Raw genomic sequence first — 26,358 nt, 5'->3', positions numbered from 1 at the left:
AGCAAACAAATTTCTGAGTGATGCTTGTCCCACTTGTGCATCAGTTTGCGTATCAGAATCCAAGCAGTAATGGCGTGTAAACGTATGCACTGAACGCCAAGTAGCTGCTTTACATATCTCTGACATAGCTACATTCCTAAGGAGAGCTGTGGTAGCAGCTTTCCCTCTCGTAGAATGAGCCCTAGGTCTACCTGATAAAGACTGATAAAGACTTGTGGGCTAGTTGATAAGCCAGTAAGATACATGACACTATCCATCTAGAAATGGATCTCTTGGATGCTGCCAAACCAGTATTCGTAGAACCATAGTTCACAAACAAACGGTCCGTGTGTCTCAAAGACTTCGTTTTATCTAAGTAAAATTTCAAAACCCTCTTTAGATCCAATGAATGCAAAGTCCGCTCAGCCGGACTCGAAGGGTTTGGAAAGAAAGTAGGCAATGTTATGGATTGGTTCACATGAAAATCCGACACCACCTTTGGTAGAAAAGCAGGATGAGTCCTAAGCACCACTCTGTTTCCATGAAAAACTGTGTACGGTTCCTTGCAACACAGAGCCTGAATCTCCCTCACTCTACGAGCAGAAGTGATGGCTTCCAAGATAAGTGTTGCAAAGAAGCTTTATGTATGGGCTCAAATGGTGGACCCATCAACTTAGTCAATACCACATTAAGCTCCCAAGGTGGAGAAGGAGACCTGACTGGAGGAAAAACCTTCCTTAACCCTTCTAGAAAATCCTTAACCACAGGCATCCGAAAAAACGATATCTGTGTAGGCGATTTTCTATAAGCAGTTATTGCAGCAAGATGGACCTTGATAGAGCTAAACTGCAAACCAGACTCAGCAAGGTAAAGAAGATAGGGCAAGATCACCTGTTCTTGACCATGAATAGGATCAAGACCTTTACTCTGACACCAGAGGTAAAAGCGTTTCCACTTAAATCCGTAGGATTGTCTTGTAGAAGGCCGCTTTGCCTCCTTAAGAATGTTCATACACTCCGGATTCAGCTGTAAATGTCCGTACTGGATGACTTCAGGAGCCATGCTGCCAAGCGCAGGGAGGGCAGATTCGGGTGAAACACTCGCCCCTGCTGCTTGGACAGAAGATCCGGGCGACAAGGCAATCTCCTGTGTGGCCTGATGGACAACTGGAGGAGATCTGGGAACCACCACTGGCGTGGCCACTCCGGGCAAATCAGTATCATTCTGGAGTTGGTCTTGTACATCCGGTTGATCACTGCTGGTATCAACGGTGTCGGTGGAAAGGCGTACAGCAAATTTTGACACCAGTCTATCAAAAGGGCATTCCCTTGAGACCCTTTCTGGGAAAACCTGGACGCGAAGACGGGGCATTTTGTGTTTGCCGCGTCTGCGAACAGATCGATGTCTGGTGTTCCCCAAGCCTGGAAAATGCTGTGCGCGACGTCTCCGTTGAGAACCCAGTCGTGCGCTTCGACGAAGTCTCGGCTGAGGCCGTCCGCCTCTGAGTTGAGACTTCCTGGTAGGTGAACTGCTGTTATGGACAGGTCTCTTGCAAGTAACCAATGCCAGATGGTCTGGGCTTCTATGGACAGAGTCCTGGATCTGGTACCCCCCTGCTTGTTTAGATAATACATTGTTGTGGTATTGTCTGTTTGTACCAGAAGGGACCGAGCCTGTAGAGATGGAGCCAGAGACTTGAGAGCTAGATGGACCGCTCTGGGTTCGAGTAGATTGATGTGATATCCTTTCTCGAAGTCTGACCATAGCCCTTGTACCTGAAGAGGGCCCATATGTGCCCCCCCAACCAAGGAGAGAGGCATCTGTGATGAGTCTGCGTTGGTGGGTCCTGATGAAAAGGAACTCCCTTCATCAAGTGTGCCTTCTTCATCCACCACCGAATGGAATCTCTTGCTGACTGTTGGAGATGAATTCGATCCTCCCAGCGTCCCGTACTCTGTTTCCACTGATCTTCCAGACACTGCTGCAGAGGACGCATCTGCAAACGTGCGTTTGGCACGATGAATATGCATGATGCCATGGACCCCAGGAGAGAGGATACTTGCCGAACTGTCGGACGAGCATACTGGAGGAGAAGCACGCACTTCGCCTTGATAGATGACCATCTCTCCTCCGAAGGACACACGTTTTCGTTTTCTGTGTCCAGCTGCGCACCCAGGTAGTGGATTTTCTGGGTGGGATTCATTATGGACTTCTTGTAGTTGACTTGTAGACCCAACGTGCACATGAGTTGGAGGCATATCGATAGATGTTCTTCTAGTAGCGATGGGGATGAACTCTTCAGAAGCCAGTCGTCTAAGTACGGATATATGAAAATCCGTCTCTTTCGAAGGCAAGCTGCCACTACCGCCATACATTTTGAAAATGTTCTGGGAGCTGATCTCAGGCCAAAAGGGAGTACTGAGTACTGGTAATGATGAACCCCTACTTGGAACCTGAGGAACTTGCGATGCTTTCTGGATACCGGAATATGAAAGTACGCATCTTTCAGATCGATGGAGCACATCCAATCCCCTTGGTGTAATTGAGGGAAAATCTGATGAAGAGCCAGCATTCGAAATTTCTCCTTCCGAATGAATTTGTTCAATACTCTCAGATCCAGAATGGGTCTGAACTCTGTAGCTGGACCTTTTTTCTGTACGAGAAAAAAATCGAGAGTACAGGCCTTGACCTCTCTGTTGAGATGGTACTGGTTCTATGGCGTTCTTCTTCAGAAGAACGTTCGCTTCCTGCTGCAAGCGCCTTATATTCCACTGAACCATCCTTAAGGGGCGAATGACAGGAGGGGGCTTCTTGAATCTTAAAAGGTACCCGCTCTGAACAATACTCAGCACCCATCTGTCCTTTGTGATTTGCTTCCACTCGTCCAGATACCACACAATACTTCCTCCAACCGGAGTGGCACACGGTTGTGGAGGAAGCATCCGTTCATTGTTTTTGAGGCTGCTTGGTAGCAGAGGATTGCTGCCCGTTTCCATTGCCTCTGCCTCGCCCAGGTCGTCGCTGTTGAAATTGCGACCTCTGCTGATTCTGGCCTTGATTTTGCGAGGACCAATTCGACTGTTGGCCCCTCTGCTGAAAAGATCTTTTGTCAAAGGGACGAAAATTACCCAGACGTCGAAATTCTTTTTTCTTTTCAAGACCGACAGCTTTCAGGGTGTCCAACTCCACTTTCATTTTAGACATTTCGTCGTCAGCGTGAGAGCCAAAAAGAGTCGAACCATTGAAAGGTAAATTCACCATCTTTCTCTGCGCCTCTGGCTTAAGTCCCGTAAGGCGAAGCCAAGCCGTACGTCTAGCACAAACACCATGTGCATAACCATGAGCTGACAGATCCGCCGCATCAGCAGCCGCACTAATACTCTGGTTCGCCACCAATCCTACTTCTTCTACTATTTCCAGGAAGTCTTTCTGATCCTCCTTAGGGAGTTTATCTGCAAAACGAGTCACTGAGTCCCAAAGCAGACGATCATAGCGACCCAATAAGGCTGACGCACTGGCCACTCTCATGACCAAACCTGAGGTGTTGCACATTCTTCTCCCCAAGGAATCCATACTCTTACTATCCTTTTCAGGTGGAGCAGAAGAGGTAGATGCCGCAGAATGTGCTTTTCTGACTGCCGCCACAATAAGTGAATCCGGAGGAGGGTCAGAACGCAGAAATAAAGGGTCCTCTGCTGGAGCCCTGTACTTCTTAGCAATCCTAGAAGGACCAGAACCCACCGTGGCCGGAGTTAAGAAAGTTCTCATTGCTGGTTCTATTAATCCGGGTAGAAGAGGTCTACCAGTCGTCTTGTGATGTAGGGTTTCAAAGATGACGGACGTTGATATTTGAGGTACTGCCATCTTGAACTTATTCGCCCCACGACACAACACATCATTAAATGTGCCCAAATCATCCACTGGAGACACTCTGGAAGGGGGAGTGGATGAGATTGTGGGAGAATAGTCTCTATAGGAAGATCTTAAAGAAGACTTCGAAGACGTAGAAGATGAGGAAGGAGACCTACTCCGCCTCGGAGGAGTTGCCGATCGTTGCCTCATTTGCTCCCGTGAACGTGATTTCTCTCTCACTAAGGACCTAGAGCGTGATCTTCTATGCAGCTCCGTCTGAGGGACCGGAGCCCTCATCCCCATCAGTCCTGCATCTGGACGCATTTTCCAATGTCTCAGGCTTTCCAGCCACCTCGGTGACAAGTTAATAGGCCGCCCTACACGCTCAGGTGAAGCCTCAGGTGACACCTGCACAATATTCAGTCCAGTTGAAGACTTGGAGGCTCTGGAAACTACACTGTGCTCAGAAAACAATGAGCCAGATGGAGTCCGTTGTCTGGGCACCAATTGTCTATCATCCGACACCTGTCCTGAGGTTGAGCCCGAATGAGCCACCACAGACGAGTCCTGGTGCACTACTTCTTGTCCCACCGCAGACCTGTCGTCTTGCTGGCCACGCGGAGAAGACAGATGTTCTGGACTGATGTCTGACCTCGACAAAGACCTAATTGAGGTCCGAGAGGCCGGTCTGGATAGTCTCGACGCCGACCCATGTTCGGGTGGGGGAGACCTAGACACTCCATGCTTCGAGCCCGAAGCAGACTTCGACATCGACCTATGTCGCGATGGAGACCTTGATCTCTTTTTAGGTCTCGACGTCGACTCCTTCGACGTCGTCCTTTCTCTCGACGTCGACCTCTTCTTCGTCGACGTCGACACTTTCCTCGACGTCGACACACCATCCTTCGACGTCGACACACCATCCTTCGACGCACCTTCGTCGTCGGACGCCTCTTCTCTCGACGTCGACTTCTCACGAGCCTTCGACGTCGAACATGGCACCCCCGACGTCGTCTTTACAGCAATCGACACCAGATGTCTCGACGTCGAAAAAGATTGACGGCGACCTAGACGCTGAACCTCGCCTCGCCGGCGAAGTCCTCGACGTCGACGGAGCCCTCTTCGACGTCGACACTGTCTTTTTTGACGGCGACGCTCCCTGGAGTCGAGTTTTCTTAGATCTACCTTCTGGAGACGCTGATCTTCGACGTTTAGGATGAGAAGAAGGCTTGGAAGAGGAGAATAAGCCCTTGGAACTCTTCTCACCACGGTTTTCTCTCTCCAGGAGGCCCAGCAACCTCATTTTCTCCCTTTCTCTTAAAGTTCTACTAGAAAGGTTGAGGCAGTGGTAACAATCCTCCACCTTATGAGAAGCTGGAAGACACACCACACAAACAGAGTGTGGATCCGTTTTGGACATCTTCTTCCCACAGGAAGGACATTTGTAAAATAAAGGTGGCATTCTGACTAAAAAATACCAACAGTTAGTCAGAACAAGATAGAAAACACCACCAAAATATTCTTTTGTCAAAAAAAGGTAAGAAAAAACCAACTTCTGACAGAAAATACTACAAATGAGCAGAGCTCAAGTTCCAGGTTCCTCACAGAACAAGCCGGAAAAAAGAACTGACCTAACTGTCACCTGTGGTGCATGATGGGAACAGAGTTCTCCTAGAGGCCTTAAAGGCAAAGTGTGCAGATTCTCTGGGGCCTTAAAGGCAGGGTGCCAGTCTGATTTTCTGTACACAGACAATTTTTCATATGCAGCCTTTTAGGCTAATAACTGTTTACAACAGGTTCTTTGATGAAAATAAAAGTTTTTCATGGTTATGAAATGCATTTTGGGCTCATGCCTGTTTATTGCATTTATATTTAGCATATTTTCATGCTTCAGAACGTGTGTAAGGTTGGCTTGATTAGCCTATGTGTATATGTTAGGCTGCATATTATGGTTGTTATACATGTGTATAATTATTTTAGTACAATGTACTTTTTGATATATTTACACATATATATGTATATTGTTATGTGTTCCGGGTTCCCGCTCATGGGCGGAGATAATTCAGTGCTTATGACTATTAATGAGTATCCCCTGGAAGAGAATTTGAAATATGTACTGGTGGTGGTATGCGCGTTTAGTAAATGGGTTGAAGCCTACCCCACCAAAGAAGCCACTGCAGTTGCAACTGCCAAAGCCCTGGTTAAAGAGTACTTCCCCCGATATGGTTTACCCCGGGTCATCTGGTCAGACAACGGGCCTCATTTTAATGCCCTGCTAGTACAAAGTGTTTGTGATGGACTGCAGATAAAACAAAAGTTCCATGCCGCCAGACATCCCCAGTCGGCGGGTCTGGTCGAAAAGTATAATGGCACTCTGAAATTAAAAATGGCTAAAATCTGTGCGAGTACTGGACTAAATTGGCCAGACGCACTCCCATTGGAATTGCTGTCCCTAAGGACAACCCCTCACACTAGAACTGGATTGTCCCCATATGAAGTGATCTTTGTTCGCCCAGCCAATGTGTGGGGAGTCCCCAGACCCTGATCCTTTAGGGATATTGATTATCCTTTGATGACAGACTACCTGTATGCTTTGACTAAAGATTTGCGTTCTACTCATCAACAGGTATCGGACACATTGCAGCCACTACCGGAGGGTCCTGGACATCGACTGGAGCCTGGCCAGTGGGTACTGGTGAAAAATTACCAACCGAAATCGAGTTTGGAGCCGAGGTGGTCGGACCCTGTAGGAAGGTGGCTACCTGACTATGGTTACCCCAGATTTTTTGCCTTGTGTTTAGCTGGTTTTTGACTTAGTTGGCCTGGTTCCCTGCTAATCAGGGTCCCAGGCTATCTGCTCTCTCTGTAAAATGGATTCCATGTACCCTAGGTACATACCACAATTGGAAATGGACTCCTTGTCAGCCCCTGTACCATGCACTATAGGTGCCCAGGGCATAGGTGCCACCAAGGCCTACCAGGGGCTGCAGCATATCTTTTGCCACCCCTGGCTGGTTCTTAAATTGACAACTGGCTGATCACTCAGCTGGGGCAAGATGGTGTAATAACCTCTTGCTTAGATATAGTATACCTATATCTAAACCTATATCTGGACACACAAACCTGTGAGTCACTCCTATGGAAGGCCTTATCAATCCTGGAGGCAGAGTGCGTGGTTTAATGTGAGATGGAGCTCTAGCATGAGCTGAGCCTGTCTGCAGCTGTCAGGAACAAATCCCTAAGCTGTTTCAGGATAATGCCATACCATATACTATTAAGTGCATTATAATCCTCGCGGTTATATAGCAACTTTGGTTTGGCTTTATCAAAACATGTCGTGTAAGGTGTCATACGATTTGGAATACTATCCCCTCGCCAGTTCTGGTGACGGGGATAGCATTCCACCCCTCTAGAGGGAGAAGACATGTTACTTTACTGAAATGCGGTTCATTTCTAAAAGGGCCTCAGATCCACAAAATGGATGCTTCTGCCACAGACACAAGTCTGACCCCCTGTAGCTGACCGAAACTCAGACAAGGGGGCCTGGACAAAGGATTTCCTGTCACAGGGAGGTGTCACACCACCCCAGACAGGAGATAGTGGATTGTAGCAGGGAGGTTTGAAAGAAACCAGACACTGCATGGGGAGCACAAGGCTGCCCCTTGCATAATCCGGTCAAACCGGTTCTGGGACACACCAGCCCCAGTCCCAGCGCGGCCTGGATCAAAGGAAAGGGGTGTATCCACCCCCTTCCTGGGTCCCACCCATAGGAGGGGACCTAGCAGGTAATCCAGCCCCCCAGATTCGAATAAGAGTGGGAGCAGTGCCAATGCACTTCAGATTATCCTGATGAAACATAAGAAACGAAACTCTGGACCCTTCGACATCCTACTCAAAGTAGAAGACTGAAGAATCTACCTTGTGGTCAAGGAGTGACCACCCTGTGCAAACAGGCACCATCCAGCACCTCGACGTCTGCTTTGTTGCAGTTCCCGCCGGAACTCGAGCGACAGATCAAGCTTGCCTGCCTTCTAACAGCCCGATCCACAGTCCCTGCAGAGCTGAGACCCGTGGAGGCGACCGGAAGCGTGGGGCACACCATCTTGAAAAGACCATGAGACGCTGACCGTGCAGCCCACGAGTGACCCTCGAAGCTGTACACCGGGATTTGAGAAGCCCCAACCCTGAGCCGCTCTTGCACCGAAGTTCAGCCCTCCACACTCGACGAGTGCTGCGTGGGGCCCTTCTGCTTCTTTTGGCTCAACGCGTTGGCCCGGTCACTTGCCAGCCGGCTTGTGGCCCCTGTGCCGACGAAAACCGAAATACGACTTGTGATTCTGGTTGCTCCAGATTTGCACCCACTCCCCTGAAAAGGAGTACCCACTCTGACCCTCCTGGTCCGAGTGAGAAGCAATCTCCCAGTTCCGCGTGGATTGCTTTTGCCAAGTGTTGTTTGCTCCAATCTTGAAGCCGACAGCGCCGACGGCGAGAGCCTTCGTGGGACAGATTGTGACCCGCTCCTGGACGTCGCAGATGCCCCAGAGCCCACGTGACAGCGGAGAGAAGCTCCTCGACAACCACCTGATTGCGCCAGACATTGCCTGGTTCCATCCTGGTTCCACCCTGGTCACTGCTGAGTGACCCAGACTGTCCCCTCTGCTTTCAGGTACTTTTCGACTTCGATCCACCCTTGGATCCCACCGGACACTTCTCCTTCACAGCGCCTGCAGCCTCTTCAGCTTCAAGCACCAAGAACCAGCGTGACGAAACCCGACACTACTTCGACCCTGTGCACCCGCTGCCTGTGGGTGAGGTAACATTGCAACGCCGGTGTTCCCACACTCGTACACACCTCTAGGGTCTGTGTCTTAAGTTTTGTCTTTTTAGGTTCAGCGGAAGTGTCCTAAACCTCTATTTGCTTAACTTTTACGCACCATTGACTTGCATTGGTGCATGCGTGTGCTTTCAGCACTGCACCCGAATCCCGCGGGCTTTTCCCGACTTCAGCATTGCTTGTCCCGACTGCTCCCAGCGATTCCCTAGGCCCTAGGCCTAACCACTGTTCGATTGGTATCTCTTATACCACTCTTAGTATATGGTCTGAATGGCCCCTCGCCCTCATCCATAATTGTGCAACTTTGTATGTTATACTGTGCTTTTGATTTAACGCTTGTGCCCCTTTGTTCATAAAGAATACTGGGGATTATTTTAAGTAATAAATACATATATTTTTATAATATATACTTGTGTGGTGTCCTTTCATTTGATATTACAGGACTGTGATTGGTAAAACAGCTCGCTTAACACGACCTCTTGAGTTAAGCCTTTAAGGCTGCTTAGTCTATGCTACCATTAAGATAGCTTGTCTACAAGGTTGACTTACAACCAGACACCATAAGGGAAAGCTTGGACTGATACAAGGTGGTTCCAGAATTGGAAACATCATATATCAGGCCAACTTCTCACAGACCCTTACCAAGTCCTCTTGGCAACGAGGACAGCGGTGAAAGTGCATGGAAGAAAGCACTGGATCCATGACGCACATCTGAAACGCCTGCCGCTGCCTCTACCATTTGATCTAAGGAATCGAGAAGGAATTCCAAGCCAGGAAGGAGAGCTGAATCAAAGCTTTGAGCCCTTTTCAGACGCCCAAGAAATAGGGCAACCGAGTGAGGTGTTGCCCACAGTGGAAAGTGCGACAGCTCGACCAGCGGAGGCTGTTATTCCCAGGGCACCACAGGTTTCGAATGCATCAGACGCCCTTACAACAACCTGGCCGTTGTAAATACGACCTGCGGCCCCGAAAACAGCGCGGTACCCCAGCTTCCAATGGTAGGAGCTAGTAAGACACTTGAGTTGAGGAACATCGGATAGAATTACTGGGGTACTGAGTGAGACACTGGACTGAGCTCGTTGAGAGCTTGGAACATTGTGTTAAATAGCTCTGTTCAGAAAGAAAGACTGAGTTAAGGGCCGCGGTCGTACTACTGGGATATAAATGTTGGTTCTCTTGATGAATGATAGGAGTCTACCTGTGAGGCTCTAACGGACACAGGGAGAAGATCCCTCAGTGGGAAGAAGAACCCTCTGGTGGTGTGCATGCTTTGTGGATACAAAGATTAGATTTGGACTTTTAGAGAGGAACCAAGTTAGACTTTGGACTTATAGAGAGCATGTTTCCTTTTGCCTGATTTGCGATGGAGGATGAACGACCACTTGCCCCTCGACGGTATATCAATAATATGCAATCATTTTCTGGATGGCCCAAAAGAGTGAAGGTGGCATTCGTTGCTTTTATTATAATCACTAATTCTGATGTGTGTATTTGTGTATTTAGAATTCCAGCACCCTGTGCAGAAACTGCAAGGAACTACCCCTGCCCCGGAGGAACATCTCTTTTATTCCTTACCTCCACATAAGGCTAGACACAGAGATACTTATGCGAAAAATGTTTTTATCGAAATGTTACATCAGACCCATAGCACCACGAACAAGACGAATTGTTGGGTTTGTGGGTTACTCCCGTCAGTAATGCATCAGCATGAATTGTTCATTTCCCTACCCTTGTCCCAATTAACTAGCTGTGAAGCCTGGTTCCAATTATTGTCACTGATGTATTCTCACTATGTAGCTGAACCTAAGATATACACCGAAAAAGATTATGAGGCCATTCTGAAGTATATAGAGCAGCACCAGGGATTTGATGCCTAAGGAAATGGAGGAGAGGGATCCTTGGACCCGAATGCTTGTATGAATGTATACACTGAATATAAAAATGCTACCTGGTTACAAGAGGAAATGCAGGATTTTGAGCTTTTCAACTCCACTATGTATTTTCAGCACTTTAAAGAACGAAATGTCACCAATGATAAAGCTTTGCCAATTCTCATTATAAATGATACTTCCCCCTTTTGCATACAGGGACGAGGTCACATTAAGGTAGGAAACAGTAGATGTAATTACACTTCCACCTTGCAGACATACTGTACCCCTCCCGTGATTACTCCTCCCAATGTATATTTTGTATGTGGTGAAAACGCACATACATGGCTTCCCCGGGGATGGGCATTCCTATACCCCCCAGTTTATATTGCCCCATCTGATTATCATAAGACACATCAAGTAGTTAAAAGAGAGATAGAATCTAACCGAAGTATTAGGAGTTTCGATACTGATGGTACTGATCAGACTGACACTTCTTTGCAACAGTTTCAGGATTTTGCCAAAGGTCTCACCCCTTTTTGGGGACCTATTTTCAATAGCTGTAGTATAGGACGTCTGTCCAGAATAGTGGAAAATGTGGTCCAGACCACCACTGGGATTCTGTCTAATATTACCGTTGAGCTTCAGGCTACGAGGCTTGTTTCGCTTCAGAACCGAATGACTCTTGACGCCATCCTCGCAGATAGGGGAGGAGCCTGCCGCGTGATCGGCAGCTCTTGTTGTGTCTTCATTCCCGATTCGGCCCCTACCATACATCTAGCCATTCAGAAATTACATCTAGTGAAGCTCATGTTGAAAATGGTACCTGGTCCCTTAGTGGATGGTTCTGGGGTCTTTTGGCTACCTGGGGTTGGAAAATATTTATGATTCTTGCTGGAGCCTTTGGAGTCATATTTACTTGCTGCCTATGTCTCCATTGCGGCCCAGCTTGCTGTTCTTTCTGTGCAGCTAGAATAACGTCTGCTTTGAATGTCTCTCGTCAGGCCACAGTCGAAAAACAAATGATTCAGAAGGAGGTTTCCGATCTTATGCAGATCGATGAGGGAGTGTTTGTAGAATAAATCTAGTTATATTGGCTATAGTAGGCCAAAAGGGCCGTCTGATGGGATATAAATTCGATAAATACATGTTATTGGCCTAATATATACAATATAACCTTATAACCGCACGTTAGCGTTGCATTATCTCATTGTATTATTGTAGTTGGGAATGATTCACTTTTGTACCACTTAAACCTATGGACGTGACCGGAGCCATGTTGTTTCGTTTCTCTATTTTAAGTACTGTTTCCCTGAAACCACGTGATTAAGCTTTCTGCACGAAACCACGATGGCTGGCTTAGCGGTCTGCTCCACTTGCTAGTTTGTAGCTCAGGGAAACCCAAGGTCACACCTGCCCTTCTTGTGGGATTGCGCACATTCTAGCAGACCCCGTTCCTTCACTCCCCGAGCTACAGATAGAAAGGGAGGCACCTTACTGACCTGCCCCCGGAATAGCTTAGGCCTAGCTACTAGCAATCAATTGTGCCTTATATGGGTCTTGCTGATGGCTCACTGACTAGTTGTATCTTTCCTAGTAAGGTGGCATCGTGCTATGTGTGAAATGTATATATGCTTTGTAACACTTGTATGTAGGCAGTCTCCTCTGCGCACGAGGGTCGTGTAGACTGAGGCTCCCCGGTCAGGGCTTGTATTTGCAGAATAATCGATTGAACCTTCTCCATTGCCGACTGATTTATTATTCACGAATAAGGTATATGGGCTAATGGCGAGTATGGTCCATTAGCATAATATTTTTGTTCCTTCACCACAATAACCCTTTCTAGATTCTTCCCTCCTCAGCTTACGCCCAAACCTCATTTTACTACTATGAGATCCCAAAGAACTCTTTCTAAATTCTTTTCTCATGTATCCCTCCTTGGATTCATCCCAAACCTCTTTTTACTACTTTGATCTCCTTCATCCCTTTCTACAGAATCTTCCCACATCCATCTCTACTTTTTGCACATCCCAAACCTCATTTTACTACTAAGATCACTCAAACACTTACTAGAATCTTCCCTCTTCTATCCCTTTATTGTCTTAGTCAATCCAACTAACAAACTCACATGTCCACCGCTCACATCAACTCATATTTCCTTTAACTAGTACACAACTAATCCTTTTAGGTTCCGGATTAGCGAGTTACATGCCAAAAAGCGATTTGATGCCTTGTCAGGGGTAGTAAGTGTCATATAAATACAATTACTAATTACAAAAGGTGAAGATGGCAGGAAACTACTCTCCCCACGGGTTTTTGGTAGACAGGCATTCTTCTGCGAAAAGAGAAGCCTTCCCTGCTTTGTCATGATTTCAAGCAGGCTCTCTCGTTACAGTAGCCTGAAGAGTAGCAACCATTGTTGGCATTCAGCAAACTGCTTAGAAAAAGTCACGCTAAAATACAATATGTGCGCATGGCTCAAAATGGTCAAGAGGTGTTTGGTTCAGGTGTCCAACATATTGAATTCTCCAATAAAACGGCTGAAGCAATAAAGGAATAACAATATTAATAATTTTCCATACTTGACAGACCCATTGATCTCCACCATATGAAGCCCCTACAAGGATATTACTATCGGAACTGCATGGTGAATTCAAGCCATATGTTCGATATTATTTTTGCTTTTATAACATCTGAGGCAGAAAGTGGCTTCTTGCACGACTTTAAATGTTGGCTTGTTTATTGAATGATGAAATGGTCTGCAGTAGACAAGGGGCACTCATTTAAAAGCATCAACCACTTCAACAGTGAGAGAGTCTCCAATGTCCAAGGATGCTGTAGATGGCCACCTGGAACTCTACCTTTAGACAGGAGTCCATCTCTGGAGGTCAGGGAGGAGTCAGAAATTAAGAGTCCTCTCAGAAATGCAGTTTTTGAAACAGTGTCCCCATTGATGAAATTAAAGAACCCCAGGTCCTTATAAGCATCCTCAGTTTACAACACTCACTATGAATTATGGTGGGAGGATCCAAAATTAAACTCCAGCGCATCTTTGTTTCTAAACCTGCTCCAAAATATCCTTCACGAGCCTGGGAGGGGTCACTATAGTGCTTCTCTAGATAGATCAAGGAACAATATGTCCCTTTCCACATTTGACAATGTGCACCAGGCGACCTTCATGGATCTGTACTATCATTATTCAGTAATTAATGCCATGATGGTTCGTCAACTGGCATGGTTATGGCAGCAACCACTTCCCACCGCTTGCACTCAGTATGGAGTCGGATGCCTGAGGATGTTTCATGAGTTCAGAGACCCATGGGAAGTAGTAACTCTAATGCTGTGCATAAATCTACAGAGAAACCAGTAAAGGATGACTAAAAAGCTCAATTTAAACCTTATGAATTAACAAGACAGCAAACAGACGCACTTACCAAACCAAAAAGTGACTTTAAAAATGTTATAATTCACACAAGAGCAGGAGTACTGAATGAGACATGAGCTCTGCTTTTTTGTGCGTAACCGAAAGCGTAAAGGCACACATTAATTCAGATGCTCTAAAGTAGCTTACAGGGCTGTAATATGTACCTTGAAACTGCAGTAGGCCAAAAATATGGGCAGTCCAAATTTGTGTTTACAAGCGAGGAATCTCCAAATTAGGACAGCCCTTTGTATTGAGCCAAATTTCATTTGGCTAATCTGCAACCCCAACTATACTGGTTCCTGTAGTCTTATACTTCTGGTGATGCAAGGTCAGTCTGACTTTTGATGTGCTTATTAGACTGAGATGCCGGCATAAAGTCAATGCATAAAGGAGCTGTGTATCCAAGTTGGGTAAACTAATTAGCTTAGTGAACTTTTATTTGTGAAGCCAAAAGATAACCATTTACTCAAAAAGAAAAAGCAGAATGTAAGAATTAATCACATTGGCCAAAAGTAAAATTCTGCAGTTTAGATAGAGGATTAAATCCTAAAATGCCAGAGAGTGAAAGTTATCTCCGCTCCATGAGAATTTTGATAAGTATGCCTGTTTCTACAGAGTGAGCAACTGTTTATTTTTGCATCACCTGCTGTGAAGTTGATTTAGCAATTTTTCAAATCAAGGCATGTCAATTATTATAAAGACAGCATCTACCATGAAATTAGCTTTAAAAAACTAGCAGGAAAAGAAATCCCATACTAGCTGTTTCACTCCAGTAGCAGCTCTAAATTACCCTGAGCTGCTGGAATTTTTTTAAATAACCTGCCGATTTACTATATACACACGCTAGAACTCTCCTTTAGTTAAGACTTTTTGTTGGAATGAGCGACTATTTAAAGCCCGTTGAATGAACAACATTACTATGAACACGAAGTCTCCTTAAGAGAAAAACTTTAGTTTGTGCCTTTGCTCTTATTACTTGGTCTGTTATGGGTAAAGCACCAAATGCCTTGCACTGGAGAGATTTGAAGCGCTGCTCTAAGCACATTGGTGGCATGGGTTGGAAAATAAATGGTCAAATGCACCAAGGTAAGGTGAAGTAAAGACAGGTGCGCGCATGGGGATCCTGAAGGTATATTATCTGGGGTGAGTTTTTGATAAGGCATCATATCAGTTTATATTGGCATATGAGAGCCAAACGTGAGAGTGGGTGTCTAGTACAGTAGGCATCTCTATTTTTAACACAATTTCAAATAATTTATTATGAGAATTACAGTTCTACCCAATAGCATTGTAATCCCAACTTTGAACGTTCAATTGAACTTGCATGTCCTACACTGTAACCAATCTTCGTACATTACTGCTGATAAGAAACCTAAATAATAAAATGAAGCTTAAGCATGCAATTTTCACAACAACTAATAATACCTGCATATTCTGGATAGCAAATTGTAAGTGGGCTTCTTTTGATTTTCTCTTCAAATAGATCCTTCTTGTTCAGGAAAAGGATAATAGATGTATCTGTGAACCACTTATTGTTGCAGATGCTATCAAATAATTTCATGCTTTCATGCATCCGGTTCTGAAAATTAAAAATACAATTAACAGTTATTCAATCTTAGCAAATGTATATAAAGGGATACACAATTAAGAAGTTCCCAAGTGTGCAATGCTAAGAGAGGTTATTATTAAAGGTTTTTCCCTACATGTCATCTCTTATGGGTAAATGCTTTCACTTAACTAAATCTATTGCTATGTGGAGAACGCACCAAAGCAAGACATGCAATCAATAGACTGTGTTAGTTGCTTCCTGTGCAAGGTGAATGCTATAATTTCCTCTGTTTTATTTAGTATTACAAATGTTGGCATGGTTTCCTATTATTTAAAGGAAAGCATACTAGCATGACTATCTAAAGCACGCACATGCACATTTACTTAAAAAAAATATATATAATAATTTTAAAAGGGCAGCTTTGGTCATGACTTAAAATCGAAAATCACTAAAATTCACAGGTCATGTTAGGACCACAAACCATAACTCCCAACAGCCAAGAACACCAAATGCAGCGCTCACGTCCTCCCCTTTTATGAGATGTAATTACAAATGTTAATACTCTATGAGATTACATTTTTCATTACCACATACCAATTTGAAAGATGGCAGAATGTAGCATTCTTTATTGGACTGAGTAGGAGTTAAGTGCATTTTGCTTTTAGATTCATTTATTTATTAGTAAGAATATTATTAGGTCATAAACTTTGCATTTGGTGTGAGTAATTACATGCATGGCTGTTGTGTGAATTGTGTTCCTAACCATAACGTACCAATTTCAGTGTTTTTGTTTCAAATTTTTAACCATGACTGTAGTTTGTCTGAATAGGTGTTTTTTTGACAAAAATGTTGAGGGGTTATAATCAAAGCCAACTATAAGTTCATTTCGACCCTCATTTTTTTCAGAGATTTATTTTGATAATCATATACCACATCCAACAGTTCCAAATGTTATCAGCAGAGGGGCTGGCTGAACACCGTGCACATGACTGAAGGCCTTGCACAGCATGGGATAACAAGGGCAATTAAAATGCACTAAAATCTATGAGGGACCAAGGAGGGTCTAAAAATAGGAAATCCAGTGAGGTCATCATCTTGTTTGATTTTAATTCCAGGAGGTCCTTTTGAGACCCTACCACATCGGACAGTGTGTCAGGGCAAGCTCACCATGTCCCATTATGCACTTTTTTGGGTTTCTTCCCTCCCTCACCCCCAGAGAAAGCTCAGTGCACCGTGCTTGGTAAAAACGGCTGTAACAACGTTTTCTGCAACTGTTAATGGCTTTATGAATCTGCAGCCAGATTCGTGACTCAATGGACAATGAGTAACACAAATCCGTATTCCAACAGTGTGTATATACGTTTGATTAATTAATCCTTTGGAGGTTCTGCAGATTAGTGCTACAGATCTCCAAAATGTAACCTCTTCAAGTCTAGATCAGAATACTTTAAAATGCCAACTTCTGAAGAAGTCCTGAATTGACTTGAAACAAAGTAGGCAAAGGAACTTTTAGTAAAATCCTACTGACCTACCACAATTGGGATTTAAATTTGGGACATATCATGTTTGGGGCAATGGTTAATACCTTAAGTTATAAAGAACCAATCTTTATCCATAAGTTCTTGTTTTTTAATAAAACTGTTACACCACAGAATTGTGATGTGTTTGTTCAAACATGAAACAACATTTCCCAGAATGCACTGTAGTAGTACATTCTGGGAAATGATGTTTCATGTTTGAACAAACACCACAGAATTGTGATGTAACCATTCTATTAAAAAACAAGAACATATGGATAAAGAGAGGTTCTTTACAACTAAAGGTTTTAACCATTAAAACCTCCATTGAAGGACTTTGCATCCAGTGCCCAGGGGACATATCCCACTTGCATGGGAATGTACCGAGTTTAATAAGTACACACTCCAGTTCAGTGAGTGTTACCCTGGAGGACAGCACAACAGTTGAACTTTGTCTAACTTCGACAATGCGCACACTAAACCCTTTGGATGTGTGGGGCAATCCCACCTTTTGGCCTCAGCTTAACAGATCTTGGTCAAAAGCACCCAAAGTGGATTAAGTTTTGTGCAGATTAAACTGCGCCAAAGTTATTAGTAAACAATAAAACATTATTCAGTGGAAACAAAGACAATCATAATCACACAACAGCTATCATCACCCATGCAATTAAAGCCCTTTTCTGTGATTTAGGTGAATTTAGATAGTTTTATAGAATTTCTTTTTTATCCTCAGTTGACAAACTACATAAAGCTAGGGTACGCATACACCTAGTTTATACATTTGTGATGTCTGCAAGGATGGCCGTGGGGGATGGGGGGAGCGGAGGGGGGTAATAGTTAAGAGCTTTAGAGGGCCTGAACGTTATTAGAAGACTAAATTACATGTTTTTCTCTTTGCAAAAACGGACCGTTCACACTACATCTCAAAGCATTCATAAAATCAAGACCATGTGCCTGTCAGTCAGAATGGCTTTCACTTAAGCAATATGCTTTTTGGAGAAGCACCTTTACAATCCTCTGTAGCACCATGCAATACACCCTTAAGAGGTGCTTAAACAGGTCCAAAAGGAACTTGTAAGCTGCAATTAATTGGCAGTAAACTGTTGTCAATAGAGTACTAGGCAACATTAAAAGTAATACGGCGCTTCTGGTCATAAGCTCCTTCAAGACTAGAAAAGACTTCATACCCAAATACACTTCCGGGGGAGGAAGCACAACCTGGGCATTGTCCAAGAATGTAAAGCAGGTTAAGAGAACTCTTCGTAAGGATACTTAAACTATGGTAGGGGCTTTGTAGGAAGCCCCCAACCTACTATAAATGGGGATACCCAGGGTGATATCATCCAAGAGATTGTAACCAGTTTAAACTCTGATGGGTTTCAATAGTCTAATGAGCACTGCGCTCAAACTGCACGGATTTTGGAAACGGATGATCTGATAGCTACTCCAACAATTGGAAGGGACAACTGACCTGTCGAGTGACTAGCCAGTCTTTCAGGCAATAGGAGACACATGGAACGGACCAGAGACAGATAAGCACATACAGGGAAAATAGAAGTAACACGTTTTAAGCAAAAGCTACAGTGAGAAATCTATAAAGTGGCTAACAACTAGAAGAATGTCCCGTAGAGAGTTATGCTAAGAAGCGGGTCATGGGCAGTAGCAATGCTAGCAAGCACAAAAATCACCATAGCCCTGCTCTAGAGTAAGTTTAACATTTATATGCAAGTGGAAATACTGGATGGCCACCTAAATAAGCCAGATAGTACCTTTAGGATTAAAACTCAAATTGAGGGTGCTCTAAAGACCAAAAATAATTATATCTGAAATCATTGGGCTGAAGCGTGTATCAGTGAAAGATGAAAAACCCACAAAATTTATGATCGACATTGTCAAAGCAGATGTTGACAAACTATGCCTTTTCAGTAGCACAGTTGCTTGGTGGGCCTTCCAATGATCAAAACCACCACAATCATTAACAGATTCGCAGTTGTCCTGTTGTGCTTGATACCTCTTCATTCACAATTGTTCTTGCCCCTTGTTTAAAATTGGGCCTACGAAAGGAACCTCTATAGGTGTTTGTTTGTAGAGCTCCCGTTGGATTTTGCTACCTGTGTCCTTTTTCATTTGTTGTTGGTGATAAGTTTGCCTTCATTAACAATCTCTTGACCTCTTTTTCTGTGCTCCTCTGGGAGAAGATGAAAAAGGCCCTCCATTTTGTCACAGTGGGCCCTGTCGTACCATGCTAGTAATGATTGGCTATTAGCTATACGCCAATGGTTAGTTGCATGTGCTTGAACTCTTACCAGAGGCATCCATAAGTTTGGATTCTTTTTCTGGTGGTAGTTCTTCTCCAGTTTGAGTTTAGCTATTTTACCAACATTGGTTACTACTAAAGAGTCAGGAGTTAATTGACCTATAATAAAAAAATTGGGTCTGAAGGAGGTGGTTTGTATTTTTTTTCCATCAATGTAAGGAGTAATTATTCTTGCTTTAACTGGTTGTTTGAAAATGTCATCTGCAAGTAGTGTCATACCATTTAAAAGTGGTAAGTATTGTGCAACTCTGTGTATTAGATAAAGTTTCAAAGAGGAGGTCCTCCTCTAGGTGTACTTGTACAAAGGTACCGAATGGAAAGTTGCTGCTCTGGCTATAATATCCTGATAAGGAGATGCATCATCAGGTGGTGATAGACGGCTAGGGTATAAATCAGGATCAGTGTCCAGATGAGAATAAATATTATATCCTCACAAGGATCCAATGGTTGTGTGTCATCTGGGATGTCTTGACCCTCATATACTGTTACTGAGACACATTGCCAACCTCAGACAATTGTGGAGAGTGAGGTGGTGAAGGTGTTGGTTGTGGTTCAGATGAAGAAGGAATAGGAATGTGCAATGGACTAGTTGCAGCAAGTCTTTTTTCCAGTGCAGAGACCAAAGAGTAAGATGTTCTGGTCTCGGATGGAAGAGATGCAGAGGCCCATGCTGTAGGCCAAACCTTCAGAGCCGGAGGGAGAGGGTTCAGAGTCATGTTTTCAGAGCAAGCAATAGCTGGTGTGCAGTGGCGGCCCGTAAGCAGTTCTCTAAGTGAAGACTGAGGATTTGGATTACGGAGCAGGGGTAGAAGTACTCCTGGTGCACAAGTTACTATTGTGTAACAACATATCTGTAAAAGACATTAGCTAGTGATAGATTCCTTACCTTAGAATATCCCCAGGTGTCAGACTGGATCCGGAAAGCTTTGTCAGCAGTACTCCTGCGCATCGGTAGGTGGCGTTGTGCGGCTCAGAGTCAGTCGCTGGCGTCGTAGGCGCGGAGATGACATCACTGACAGTACTTAGGCGCCACCCATGCGCGCGGACATCAGTTCTGTGCACTACTTTCCAAGCCAGGAATGCAGAGCCATGTATGACACTGACCACTGGTGCCATGAAACTAAGGCCCTGAAAGGGATGACCTTAACCCTAGAAATCAGTTAGCAGAACGGGGAGTATGGGTGGGGCGGTAAGAAACCTATCACTAACTAATGTCTCTTAATGTCAAGTAGTAACGTGTGCATCTGAAAGAGATAAGTTAGTGATAGATTTCTTACCTTAGAATAGATACCCCAGCAATACCAACCCCAGTGGTGGGTCTGCGAACAAAATGACACCAGAAAGTCATGGAAAACAGAATGGCCAAAGAAGCCGTCTCTCCGGACTTGACTGTCAAGGCAATAATGCTTGGTAAACGTGTGCAGCGAGGCCCAAGTAGCTGCCTGACAAAAGTCCAACAAGGGAACGCCACGTCCCAAGGCAGTAGTGGCTGCTGTTGCCCTGGCAGAATGGGCACGCAGCCCCACAGGAGGCTCCTTCTTACCCAATGAGTAGCATGCTTTGATGCACAGAACAACCCACAGAGAAATGGTTTGTGCACGGCGTGACCTTTTTTGGTGCCCACGTAGCCAACAAAGAGCTGGTCATCCACCCGGAACTGTTGTGTGCGCTTCAGGTAGAACAAGAGCGCACGTTTTGGGTCAAGACGGTGAAGCCTTTTTTCCTCTTTTGAAGGATGCGGAGGCGGAAAGAAGGTGGGCTAAGTGATGGTCTGCCCGATGTGGAAGGGCGTGACAACCTTTGGCAAGAAAGAAGAAGGACAAAATCACCTTGTCCGGATGAACAGAGAGAAAAGGAGGTTCAGAAGAAAGAGCCTGGAGCTCACTCACTCTTCTGGCAGAGGTGTTAGCTACCAGGAAAGTTGTCTTTAGAGTCAGAAGACGTAAGGGCCAGTTATGAAGGGGCTCAAAGGGAGCGCACATCAGATAGGTTAAGACAAGATTTAAGTTCCATTGAGGCATTATGAAAGGCACGGGAGGAAACGTGTTTGTAATGCCTTTGAGGAAGGGATTAACAACCGGGGACTTAAAAAGAGAAGGCTGATCTGGAAGCCGTAGAAAGACAGAGATGGGGGAAAGATAACCTTTGCTAGTGCCCAGAGCAGAGCCGTGCTGGGCCAAAGAGAGGAGGAACATAAGAACCTCAGCAAGAGGGGCAGAAAGGGGATCCATAGCCTTTGCTGTGCACCATCCCAAATTTGTTCCACCTGCAGGCATATACCATCTTAGTGGAGGGACGCCTGGCTGCCAGAATGACATCACAGACTTCGGGAGGAAGGTCAAAAGCTGTCAACTGTCCACGCTCAATCTCCACACATGGAGGTAGAGGCTGGACAGGTTCGGGTGGAGGACCGTCCCCTGCTCCTGCGACAGAAGATCCTCCCGAAGAGGCAGTCCGATCGGGGGATCGATCAGCATGCCGGAGGAAACGACTGACGTTCCTGAGGTCCAAGATGGGGCGCAGGCCCCCTTTCTCCTTCTTGGGGACCAGAAAGTAGTGGAAATAACCACGTCCTACTTCTGGCCCTGGAACGCGCTCAATGGCCCCCTTGGCCAAGAGAGCCATGACTTCCTGTTAGAGAAGCGCAAAGTGATCCCCAACATGCAGTGGAACTGAGGTGGCATGGCTGGGAGGGCAGACTAAGGGGAGGGAGTAGCCCTTTCAGACAATTTGCAGCACCCACCTGTCCAGACTGACAGAATGCCAGTGGGGGGTGGTGATGGCGAATCCTGCCTCCCACCGGCGTGGGGTGCACCCCAAAGCTCGGACTAGGAAGGCTTTGAGGCGGATGCTGCGGTGGAGGACTGACCCACACGCTGGCCCCCTGTCCTGAGACGGAGGCAATTGCAGTAGCGCGGAGGTTGGTTTTGCACAGGCATTTGGCTGAACGATCGAGTGTGGGGAGCCTCTTCCGTGCCCACGAAAGGAATGAAAGCAGACGTGGCCGGGCGCGTGGTGGAAAGACTCAAGGACTTGGCCTTAGCCCGGGAGTCCTTAAAACGCTCCAGCACACCATCTGCCTTATCGCCAAACAGGAGGATACCATCAAAAGGCATGTCCATAAGGGAACTCTGAACATCCCGTGGACCGTAACCAGGCGTGGTGTCAGAGGGACACTGTGGAGGAAATTGTCCTACCCAGTCAGTCTGCGGTGTGCAGTCCGCACCGGATGGAGAATTTTGCAGCATCTTTCCCCTCAGCCACAGCTTGGGAAAGCACTGCCCGAATTTCCTCCAGACACTGAGGCAGCGTCTGCGCAACCGTGTCCCACACAGCATGAGAGTAACGGCCCAAGAGGCATGCGGTGTTCTCCAACCGCAGCCCAAGCTGGCAGAGGAAAACAGTTTCTTGCCAAACTGTTCCAGTTTCTTAGATTTCTTATCCAGTAGGGCGGTAGGGAATACGCTTTGGAAGCTGGAGGCTTGGATGACCAGGCTCTCTGGAGTTGGGTGGGCCGTCAAAAAGGCAGGGTCACCCGGCCACGTTCTTATCCACTGGGACCCCCGTGGCTTGACTCAACCGGGTGCCCATCAGTTAACGCCTCATTGAACGTTAGCAGAGGCTCCATAGAGCTTGCCACCGGGTGAAGGATTTCAGTGAGGAGGTTTGTTTTTAGACTTACCATAGGCAGGTCAAGGTCAAGGGCCTCAGCTGCTCTACGTAGCACCACAGTGTATGTAGCACCCACCTCCATGGCCACAACAGGAGGAGAAAGGAAACCAGGCTCAGAGGAGAGGTCTATGCCACCTGCATCCTCCGACTCTTCTGCCCACTCCTTTTCCGACTGGCACTGCCGTGCAAGAGAGTCCTCTGAACCCTCCCAGTCGTCGTCCTCCTCTACGGCCCGAGGCACAGGATGCAAGGGCGGGACAGGGGAATAAAAATGGTCCAACGGCACTGGTCGGCGCCGATCCGGCTCCATATACCAGTTAGTGTCCCAACCTGGAGCAAAATTGGCCGGAAACCCGAGCAAGGGCGGAGGTGGAACCAACGGAACCCATTGCGGTGACGAAGACGCCGGCAGCACCGGTAGCGGAACCGGCGGCAAGGGCAGACCCCCAGGTGGGACAGTGAGGCCCAAAGGCGCGCAGTCAGGAGCCTGAGACCTGAAGAGGCGGTCCATGGGCGCAAGAAATATTGCACCTGGGCCTGAGTCTCCAACTGACCCGGATAAGGTGGGGAGGCCGTGGGACTCCCTGGCTCTAACGGAGCCGTGGGGGAGGTACCCCTGGTCCCGGAGACAGATGAGGGAATGACGGAGAGAGTAAGCGCTTCCTAGAGTTCTTCTGACGTCTCTTACCCGACTCCGAATGTGAAGACTTGGACCCCGAGGAGCAGTGATGGTGGCTCAGCGGTCGGTCCCTCGAGCAACCCCTGGGCCTCGAACGGCACAGAGACGACTGCTGGGCCTCCAGCAGCTTACGGGACCGCTCCAGCAAGGCCTTCGGATCCATGGCCAGACAGTCGGAACATGACCGGGAGTCATGGTCGCGCTCCAAATAGTAGAGACAGACGCCATGGGGGATCGTACGGTGACAGGCCCCACAGTATTTAAACCCAAACGTCCCTACGTAGCACCAGGTATCAAAGACTCAAAAAAGAAAGGAGACAAAAGTCTCCAAAAAATTAGTCAAAAAGTGACTAGGGTACGTGCTCTAACCAGATCCGCTCTTGCTATCGCAGAAAAAGAAATAACTGACATCAGCGCGCATGGGTGGCACCTAAGTAGTCTCAATGACGTCATGTCGGCGCCTACGACGGACGCGGAGGTGCACGCCGCCACCAACCGACGTGCAGGGGTACTGCGGACGTAAAACTTTCCGGATTCAGTCTGACGCCTGGGGATATTCTAAGGTAAGGAATCTATCACTAACGTGTCTTTCAGATATGCTGTTTTTGTGCTGGCTGGAGAGTGGCCGAGTCCTCTTCGGACTGAGACTCGGAATCGGGGTAATGTACGGAAAAGAATTCTTCCTGTGCTGCTGAAGCCTCTTCCTCCAACTCTTGTCAACTGAAATTTACTTGCGCTGCATCTCGTTGTCTAGCTCTTCTTTTTAGACCGAAAAGACTTGCAGGCTTCACAGGTGTTCTCTTAATATTCGAGTGAGACCTAAGTTGCAAACGAGATGTTGGTCGGTGTGAGGGTTATTTGGAGTGGCACTTCGGAAAGAAATAGAACATAGTGTGTTCAATTAGCAGTCCACTCAATCTTGTTCGAAATGGAGAAGTGCTGCCTGGCTAGGCGTGGGCCATAGGCCAAAGAGACGAGTCGAAAACCTGCTGCGAAACCTAGTATAATATGTATACTATACTGATCGAAAACAATACAATTGAGATATATATATATCCCGGACCGAAAGGAGACTCGAACCGGAGCGCAAAATATTACATCCGAACCAATCTGCAGAAAAATAAAAAATCTGATGTGGTCGATGACCATGCGCAGCAAACCAAAGAAGAGGAGTCACACAGTCTTGTGACTCAAAGAAAACTTTGTGGAACAAAAACAACTTGTAATCATCCGAGCCCAACACTAGATGGATGACTTATGCAAAGCATTTGTATCTACAGTACACATGCCTCGAACATTTACTGCTGAAAGAAGAAAAGAGGTTCTATTCTCTCCAGGTCTTATGTTCCCAGATCGAGCAAAAGACAAAGTAATTTGGGAATCCAAGTCAGAGTATGCCTATATGGGATTCTTGAAGTATGTAAAGAGGTAGTACATCAGCAACAGCAAATCATGCTAGACTTTGAGACTATTGAGCCCCTGAATAATGGTTGGTCCTCTTTTGTTTTGATTATACCTTATGCTTTGATGTGGACTTTCAACAAGTGAATATGGCAGGCCCAGGGTGGATTAACTTATTAATGACTTTGAGAGCTTCTTTAAAGACTTGTAGCAGGGTCCTGCCCCCTGGAAAGGGATAGCAACAGGTGCCCCATCGATTCGGTACTCTGTACACAACAGCCTTCTTCAAACCACAAAGACTGTTCCAATTCAAGTAATACCTTTTGAGTACAAATGGGGCACCAGCAATGTTTCAGTGTCTCCTGGACAGATTTTTAAACTCCTTGGAGAAGCTCATGCAGGTTCATCTACATAATATTTTAAGGCCCTCATGGGGAAAACACCTGGAACGTTAATAGTGTTGAGGACTTTGACAAGTACAGCTAACTTCCAACCCAAATATGTGTATTCTTGAAGTGAAACAATTTAGATATCTGGGGATTTACTTGGTGATGGTTCAAAATGGCCCAAAGCAGATAAAGTAGAAGCTGTGGCAGGGATTCCACAACATGGTACCTAAACAGACGATCAGAGACATCTCTGCATTGATGGGGCATCACAGGCATTTCATATTTTCTTATTTTAGATATGGCTGCTTTCCTTAATCTTTACTCTTATTAGAATGCTTCCAGCAAGATTCCATGAGCCATTCACAGGAACCAGAATTTACAGAAATCTTTCCACAGAACAGACCCTGCACTGTCCTCTCCAGTCCATTTTTTCTACAGACAAATATTTCAGGTATTAGCTTAACAGTTTCCAGATTCATTTCATCCTGTATGGTTTGCAAGCAGGAAACATCTTCACAATGAGCTCCCCTATGCTACAGTAGGAATGGAGTGTCAACCTATGAAGAGTAACATCTTCACAATGAGCTCCCCTATGCTACAGTAGGAAAGAAGTGTCAACCTATGAAGAGTAACATCTTCACAATGAGCTCCCCTATGCTACAGTAGGAAAGAAGTGTCAACCTATGAAGAGTAACATCTTCACAATGAGCTCCCCTATGCTACAGTAGGAAAGGAGTGTCAACCTATGGAGCGAGAAAGGGGGGGAGAGGGGGAGAGGGAGGGAGAGGGGGAGAGGGAGGGAGAGGGGGAGAGGGAGAGGGAGGGAGAGGGAGAGGGGGAGAGGGAGGGAGAGGGAGAGGGGGAGGGAGAGGGAGAG

General features: G+C 46.0%; 1 protein-coding gene across 1 annotated transcript in view; it reads right to left on the bottom strand.

Annotated features, from left to right (window-relative positions):
* Nucleotides 1-26,358, bottom strand: part of GNAI1 (G protein subunit alpha i1) — a 314,590-nt gene that overhangs the window by 90,187 nt on the left and 198,045 nt on the right. Inside the window, exon 7 of the mRNA XM_078674173.1 lies at nt 15,383-15,536. Within this exon, the coding sequence (XP_078530299.1) occupies nt 15,383-15,536 (154 nt within the window). The remainder of the gene's footprint in view (nt 1-15,382; nt 15,537-26,358) is intronic.

Source organism: Lissotriton helveticus, chromosome 1_1 (genome assembly GCF_964261635.1).
Source record: "Lissotriton helveticus chromosome 1_1, aLisHel1.1, whole genome shotgun sequence".
NCBI classification, from domain to species: Eukaryota; Metazoa; Chordata; class Amphibia; order Caudata; family Salamandridae; genus Lissotriton; species Lissotriton helveticus.
Note: the sequence above shows the minus strand (reverse complement) of the source record. Positions and strands in the feature narration are given on the sequence as shown.